Source organism: Pygoscelis adeliae, unplaced genomic scaffold, assembly GCF_000699105.1.
Source record: "Pygoscelis adeliae isolate BGI_AS28 unplaced genomic scaffold, ASM69910v1 Scaffold79, whole genome shotgun sequence".
NCBI lineage: Eukaryota > Metazoa > Chordata > Aves > Sphenisciformes > Spheniscidae > Pygoscelis > Pygoscelis adeliae.
This window is the reverse complement of record NW_008825532.1, coordinates 3,165,558-3,173,309: the sequence shown is the minus strand read 5'-3', so window position 1 is coordinate 3,173,309 and position 7,752 is coordinate 3,165,558. Positions and strand designations below refer to the sequence as shown.

Sequence of the window (7,752 nt, the reverse complement as noted above, 5' to 3'; positions counted from 1 at the left end):
CGTGGCAGATGGCTTGATAACTGAAGTACAGGCTGACATGCCTTCAGAGAATGTGCTTAGCTAGCCAGAAACTATTTCAAATGAAGCCAAAAAGTCATCTATGTGTTGCCATCCCCAAAAGTTACAAATAAAAGTCCTCTGGGAAATGATTAATCAGGCTGGTAAACGAGTAAAAAGGCACTCGTTGTCAGTGCTCACCCTGCAGAGGGAATGCTAGGGCCACACCGATGTGCTGAAGCCTTTCAGCTCTGCTTTATTTCTCTAGCCTCCTTGCACATGTGCTGCAGGACTGCTTTTCTGACGCCGCACACCTTCCAGCGGGAACCCCTGACGTCCTACCTCTGAATGGCTCTCCGGCAGCTTTACACTCTCTCCGTGGCACTGTTGTGGGGCTGCATGGTGTCCTCCTCCTACCACACCACAGGTAAAGCCTGGCGCCGTTCATTTGGCTGCCTAATGCGTGCTTCACATTAACTCGGGCCCTTTATGAAGTTAGTCTGTCAACCGAAGCTTTTCGCACACACGCATGCATGTGTGTGTGTGTTACAGCAAGTGGCTGATTTATAAACCTGTAATCAATTGTGTAGATATATTGTGTGTTTAGTGGGTATTTTTCTGAGTAACTTCAAAAGGAGCAGAAACTGCCTTTGGTGCACAGCAAGTATATTGTTTGATATAGAGTTATCAAATATAAATACCTCTTGGATACATAAATGCTCCTGAGCAAGGTCCCAGCCGGACAGACTGTGCTTGGTGTAAGAAACACAAGGCTTATTCATAACTGAAGAATAATACTTGCTTCTAAAAAAATATTGCTCTGCAAGCTATCATCCATGGAAATGGCACTTCAAGCACCCTTTGCTTCAAGCCCTCGAGCACCTCTTTGCTGCACCACACCCACCAGCCGCAGCCCCTTTGGCCTCCTGTAGCTGGGACTTTGCACCCAAAAGCTTTCCTTCTTCAGAGAGATGGTGAGCAGGTCTGGCCCTCCCAGCCACAGCCGGTGCATAGTGGAGAGGTGAAAACTTGGCCAGGAAGGCACCGAGAGGCTCCCGGTCCTGCCAGCCAGCACGCACGGACAGCTGCCAGCAAACACGCCGCTGCCAAGCCAAGCCAAGCAGCATTGCCGTTAAACTGGGCTTCTCAAAACATGAAAGTCACCTGCACCTCTCTTACAAGCACAGAGAAGTGCAGACATAGAAGATATGGCGGCACCTGGCAGGCTGCCATTTTTCCACTGGCAAAATAAGCAGAAAATTGCAAAACTTCCTGCTGCTTGTACCACCTAAGGCATTGCATGACATGGGGTGAGGCAGTGGGAGGCAGCTGGGGATAAGCAGGCGGTTCGTCATCAAAGTTGCAATGTTCGAGTAAGTGTGCACAGCAGCCAGGAGTGGGTGGCCATGAGGGCTGCAGCCATCTAGCCAGCACATCACTACCTGACTCACCACCATGCAAATCAGGTAGAGGAGTTGTTTTTTTTTTTTTTTCCCAAGAAACATTCAAGAGCAGCTTTCCTTCAACACTGGATAATGGCTCATGACAAAGGCTAGTAGCTTTTTGTTTCCTTGTTTGCATAGCTGTGAGGCTCAGCACTTACCCACTCAGGAAGAGCTTCCCGAGTGCAGGAGAGTCCAGCTCGCAGCCCTGCCAGCAGATCTCCTCAGCCAGCCTGTTATGGAAATCATGCATGCCAGCCACCATAACAGGGTTCGACTCAGGACATGGTGCACTGTCGATGTGGAAGCCTTCCCTCGCGCCGGCCCTGGCAGGCTCTCAGCTGGGCTGGCTGGTGGGAGGAACACCCCTTCGCCGCCTTCTCCTTCCCTCCTCAGCGCAGCTCTAAATGGCTGTTCTAGACAAGCCACTCATTCATTTTTTAGCAGCTGCAGCTCTTCAAGCACCGTTCCTGCAGACTTGCTGTCCCCTGTGCTGCTTCTCCCTTTCCTAGAGCCTTCGCATGTTTGCAAAGACCCGGGAGGTGGGTGAGATGCCCTCACCTCGCCCCTGCTCCCACCTCTGACGTGCACCAAGAGCCCAGCTTGAGCATTCTTTGCACAGGCAGAGCTGCCCATGCCCCTATTCCCCCTCTCTGCCCATGCTGGGAAATCTGTGCCTGTCATAACGTAACAATATTAGACCCTCGCCTCCCGCCGGAACATGGGACTGCTGAATACAAGATATTGCATGTGCAGGGCCATGCCCCACTGCCTCTGGAGCTGGAGCAAGCCCACCACCATCCTCTGAACCCAGGCTGCACTCATGGGACTCACAGTGGTGGGAGGGAGAGTGTCTTACTTGTTACACAGAAAACAACATAAAATCCAATTTTTCTCCAAATTATTGGGGGATTATTATACTCCAATAATAATACTAGTGGACGAAAAGCTGGACATGAGCCAGCAATGTGCGCGCGCAGCCCAGAAGGCCAATCGTATCCTGGGCTGCATCAAAAGCAGCGTGGCCAGCAGGGCGAGGGAGGGGATTCTGCCCCTCTACTCCACTCTGGTGAGACCCCACCTGCAGTACTGCATCCAGCTCTGGAGCCCTCAGCATAAGAAAGACACGGACCTGTTGGAGCGGGTCCAGAAGAGGGCCACAAAAATGATCGGGGGATGGAACACCTCTGCTATGAAGAAAGGCTGAGAGAGTTGGGGTTGTTCAGCCTAGAGAAGAGAAGGCTTTGAGGAGACCTTATTGCAGCCTATTGCAGGCTTCTAAAAAAGATGGCAGCAAACTTGTTACCAGGGCCTGCTGTGACAGGACAAGGGGGAATGGCTTTAAACTAAAGGGGGATAGATTTAGACTAAATATAAGGAAGAAATTTTTTACTCTGAGGGTGGTGAAACGCTGGCCCAGGTTGCCCAGAGAGGTGGTGGATGCCCCATCCCAGGAAACATTCCAGGTCAGGTTGGACGGGGCTCTGAGCATCTGAGATGTCCCTGCCCATGGCAGGGGGGTTGGACTAGATGACCTTTAAAGACCCAAACTATTCTATGATTCTATGATTCTATGATTCTTTGATTCTATTATAGTCTATTGTTCCTTGCCCCAGCACCTCCCTAAATACATTGCCATGATATCCTACTTTGCCATCTAACGTAACAACAAATCTCCCATGGAGCTTTACATGCTGGGAAAAGTGGGATCTTAAGAGTGCTGCCTGCGGTGTGTCTCATTTGGGAGAGTTTCCTTAGAAGAAATAAATCCTCCAACGATGTTCTCTGCAAACTTTCTGAGGAGCACATTGAAGTTTGATTTATATCACCATCTTCCACTGAAAGATAGTCTCAGGGTCTGCTTTCACAATGGATTTATTAAAAAAATAAAAGGAAAAAATGGTGTAAATCCTGACGAAGACATGAGGTGGCAGAGAAGCCAGTGACCTGGAGGCCAGATTCAAACAGAGAAGTGGTAGCAATGCTGGACTGACACTGCCAGGACATGGGCTCCAAATCACCATGAAAAAAGTGTATCATGCAGTGAATATGTAGAAACCCAAATGGCTAACTTCACCTCTAAACAGTGGAGAAAAATGGCCTTAGATGTTACAAAAATTGATTTCGTTTAAACTAATAAAACTGAATAGCCGAACAGTTTTCGTCGTGTGAATGACAGCTCCATACAGAGCTAGGCTTTTAGGAGGCATGTCTTAGTATGGAATTCATCCATAATATGTGCTGATTTGTTGACATATGGCAGCACCCTACAATAGCTTAATAAAAGCCAGATTGACTGTAAAGGCACATTTTTGTATAGCTGATAGAAGTCCAAAGTAAGAACGATTTTTAACTCTGCTTTTCTGCTTCTGTATGTTTTTTGTCTTGGTTTTTCATTAATCTTTAATATACTTGAAAGGAATATATAAAGCCATATGGGTGTTTTATGTCTGTTATGGTTAAGGAACATAAAATTTCCTGACAGCATGCTGTGATCCGTCATCCTATGTTGGTGTATGTGCTGAACACAATGTTTGCAAGGATATTTGTCCTGACAGTCAGTAAATATCATGAGTTAAAAGTAAGCAAATACAGGACTTGAAAGGTCATCCCAGGACAGTAGTTTTGCTTAAAACATCTTGAAAAAGAGTGTTAAAGATGCAGCATTCTTTGTGCCTTTTCAATGGTCCTTGAGTGTTTTCTCTGAGCATCAGCAAAAACTGTTTTTTGAGGGGTGGGCAGGAGTAGAGCTTGTGCATGTTTGTTGAGAACAGGCTATTAAATAGCCAGGGTTGGACCTGGACCAGCAGTGCTTCCCTCCACATCCAGCAGCTGCATTTGTCATCTCATCAAATTTCACAGCCTTTTTTTTTTTCTTTACATCGACACTCTGTTTTACCCTCTGCTTTGTTTTCAATTTAGTTGCTCCCCCACAAGACCTTCAGATTACTGATCCTGGACTCTTAGGTTCTCTTGATATAGAGTGGAAACCTCCACTCAATGTACAAACCTTCAATGAATGCACAGTAAAATACAAGTTTGAGTACCGCAACACTGGTGACAGAGACTGGAAGGTAAGAAAGACAAAGCACGGTTTAATCCTCTTAAATCCAGGCTATTGGTCTGCCTTTAGTTCCTGCACAGGTTTATGTTTGCGTTTCAAGGAGCAGTGGTACCAAAGCAGTTGCAGCTTTCCATGAAAAAGCCAGACTGTTCCAGTGGTTTGAATCTTTTGCCAGACGGGAATGTGTTTTGATATGTAACAGCAGCAGCAGTCAGAGAAGGGGCTATTTCTGTCAGAGGGTGTGGTGCTTGCTGCCTAAAATAATCCAATAATAACTAGTAGCATTCCTCATTGTAAAAGGCACTACACTTTCTAAAAAGTCTTTACGGGGCTTGAACTGAAACTCAGTGTCAACAGATCCTTAGGGGTGCAAAGTGGTGAATAAATAAAAGATTAAATCCTAATGGTCTAACATTCCCTTTATCCAGAAGGGTGTTTCTAATTACCATTTACTTTTGTCTTTTAGATATGGTTGACTCTAACTCCGCTCTATGATAAAATTGTCAGTCTTCTCTCGTTGATGTGTAGCAGGGCAATAGCAGACAGGCACAGTACAGGAAGGGTTGTAGGAATACATTTTGGGAGTGCTTAGAAGATGAAAGTTGCTGCAGGGTTAGGAAGGTAAATGGAGTAGGGAGAGGAGAAACCCAGCAGTAGGCTGTGTGGTTGGCGCAAGGTACTGAGGAACACATGAACAATACACTGAGGATGTCCCAACAACCCAAAATACAGACTGGTGTCCTGAAAGAGAGGGAGATTTTTTTGCACAGTCCTAAAGCGAGAGTGCTAGAGAGCTTGCCAGCTCAAGAGACCAGAAAGAGAGAGAAAGAGCAGTCACATCGGGTTAGCAGTGCTGTGGATCCCAGCCTCTTGCTGTGAATGTTTTCTGCGTGTCCCGCATGAGCTGGTCGTCCGCTTCATCCACCCGAGACAGCAAAGCCAAGGCTGCCAGGCTGCGCTCAGCCACCATGCAGACGGGTTTTGGCGCAGCCGTTCCATGGGAGCCTGCAGAGGTGGAAGAGCACGGTGCCTCCCACCATGTTTCAGCTATAGATTGCAATTGCGAGGGCATGGAAAGGGGCTCTTCGACCTGACATCGGTCATGATGTACGTCACGCTCCCAGACATGCAGCAGCGTGCAGCTATGCAGATTCTTCTATGATGATTTTAACTGGCATTTAAAAAGCACAATGGGAAAAAAATACAGTTTTAAAAAACACATCAGAATTCCCCAAGTCACAAGTAATAAAAGTGTCTTTTACAAGGCAGATCTAAAAAGTAGAAAAAAATCACTTCTGGTACCTTGCCAAAACCTTGACCCCAGATAAGGTCACAAAGAAGAGTCAGTCTGAAAAAACTCCATGGGACATCAACGGAAACAAAAGTCATCAATGTCTGTTAGAAAGATGTGGCTCAACATGGCTCTTACACTCTGACACTGCTGACAAAAAGCCTGACTGTGGACTGTGCCATTGCAGTTCCCCCTGCAGCATGCGTATGCATTTTATGGGACGTTACTTCTGTCTTGCTTGGGCTAACGTGACACATTCTCTCTCTCACCATTTGTTGTAACTCTTGCCAACTTATTTTTCCCTTGCATAAAGTAAGGGGGAGTAAGTCTGAGGGGAAAAAAAAAAGAAAAACCTTCAGAGGGGGGACTCAAAAAGTCCCACAAAGGGTTAAGCCCAGCAGCATGTGGTGGTGAGCCCACGCTGCACTGCCTGGCTGCTGCTCCATCCTTGCAGGGTGTGGTTGTGCTTCCCATGGGAACCATCAGTTACAAAACTCATTGTTCCTTCTGTTTCTGATTATCTCACAACATGAACAAGTGCCTTTTATCTAGATTTATGGCGGTGTCCTTGTCAGACCCTCCCCAGTGCTCCTGGCTGGTGGGGATCCCTTGAACCGTAGTTTGCTTTCTTGTCGTTGCTTGTGTCCTGTGAGGTGGAGGGACTCAAAGCCAGTCTGAGCAGAGCAGGTGGTACAAGAGTGCTGGAGAAGCACTGGGCAGGAGAAGCAGGACAGAAATGTAAAGAAACATTAAAGCACACAAATAAGCCTACTCGCAGCTAGAGCGGGAGTAATGTTAGCTAATTCTGCAGCCCACGTAGCAACAAAAGAGGTGCTTATAAAGTCTGTCTTTCAATCAGGTTATTTTTACTAGGAAGCTAAAATTCAGAGTTGGATTTGACCTCAGCAGGACTGCTGAAGTGAAGGTACAGACTCTGCTCGAAGGACGGTGTACTGATGACGTGGAGGTGCAAAGTGACTGGATTTATGCTACCTTTCAGGTCCCATTGCAAGGTTAGGAGCAGCCTTCGGTACCTGGTGCGGTTTTGCACTTTGCATGAGCCCGTTGCATGAACCACTGCTGGCCTGAGGGTTGCTGGATGGATAAGCCATTGCAGGGCTTGTTGACGTATAAGACACCAGAGCATCTCTGTTTCCACTGGCTGTGGTTGTGGTTACTGGATACTTGGGGCTCATTTCCCTCTGCCTGTACCCCGGCTCTGCTGGGTTGCCCTGCACGAGCTCCACTGCTGAATGAAAAGGTCAGTTATGCATCTTTCTGCTCTAAGTACAGTGAACTGGCTTTTATAGGAAACAGAGCACTTGGCAGCAAAACTATCTAATAACAGTGACTGGCCTTCTTTTCCTTTTTTCTTTTTCAACTGCAGCACACAATTGTTCAAAGATGTAAAATGATATTTCTGCTAAGCCTGACTGGTAAATAGTGGTTATTTTCTTCTCATTTGACAGGAAGACTGGAATCAGAGGTTCAGAATTTCCACTGCGTCTATCATGACTGGGAATACCTCAAATGCACTTGGCAACCAGGCCTCCTTGCTCCTCGCGGCGTACATTATGGACTATATTATTGGTATGTATCAGCAAAATAGAAAAACATCCAGGCAGCAATCAAGTGAATCTCTCAGGGTACTAAAATGCCATGGCAAATATGCTCTTATGGCTGGCAATGCTATTACGCAATCCACCCAGAATGAGCAGAAATAATGCTCCAAGCAACATGTGCCTTCTGGCAAGGAAATACCAAATCCCTGTTTCCTTCCTTAAAATCACGCTCGTGCTGACCTTCTACAGGATATGCCTTCTCTCTTCCTCCTTGCCCTTTTATTCACCCCCGTGGAATGCTTTCTGCATGTTTTCCATCACGAAGCCTTGTGCTTTCCCTTTGCTGAACGTACCTGGATCATTCTGGCTGCGCATTTCCCTTGATCACAGTGCATG

The 7,752-nt window shown here is 46.8% G+C and overlaps 1 protein-coding gene across 1 annotated transcript in view; it reads left to right on the top strand.

Annotated features, from left to right (window-relative positions):
• The first annotated feature begins 345 nt into the window (after nt 1-345).
• Nucleotides 346-7,752, top strand: part of IL13RA2 (interleukin 13 receptor, alpha 2) — a 13,269-nt gene continuing 5,862 nt past the window's right edge. The window contains exons 1-4 of the mRNA XM_009331678.1: nt 346-424; nt 4,362-4,513; nt 6,654-6,807; nt 7,264-7,384. Coding sequence (XP_009329953.1) covers nt 346-424; nt 4,362-4,513; nt 6,654-6,807; nt 7,264-7,384 — 506 coding nt within the window. The remainder of the gene's footprint in view (nt 425-4,361; nt 4,514-6,653; nt 6,808-7,263; nt 7,385-7,752) is intronic.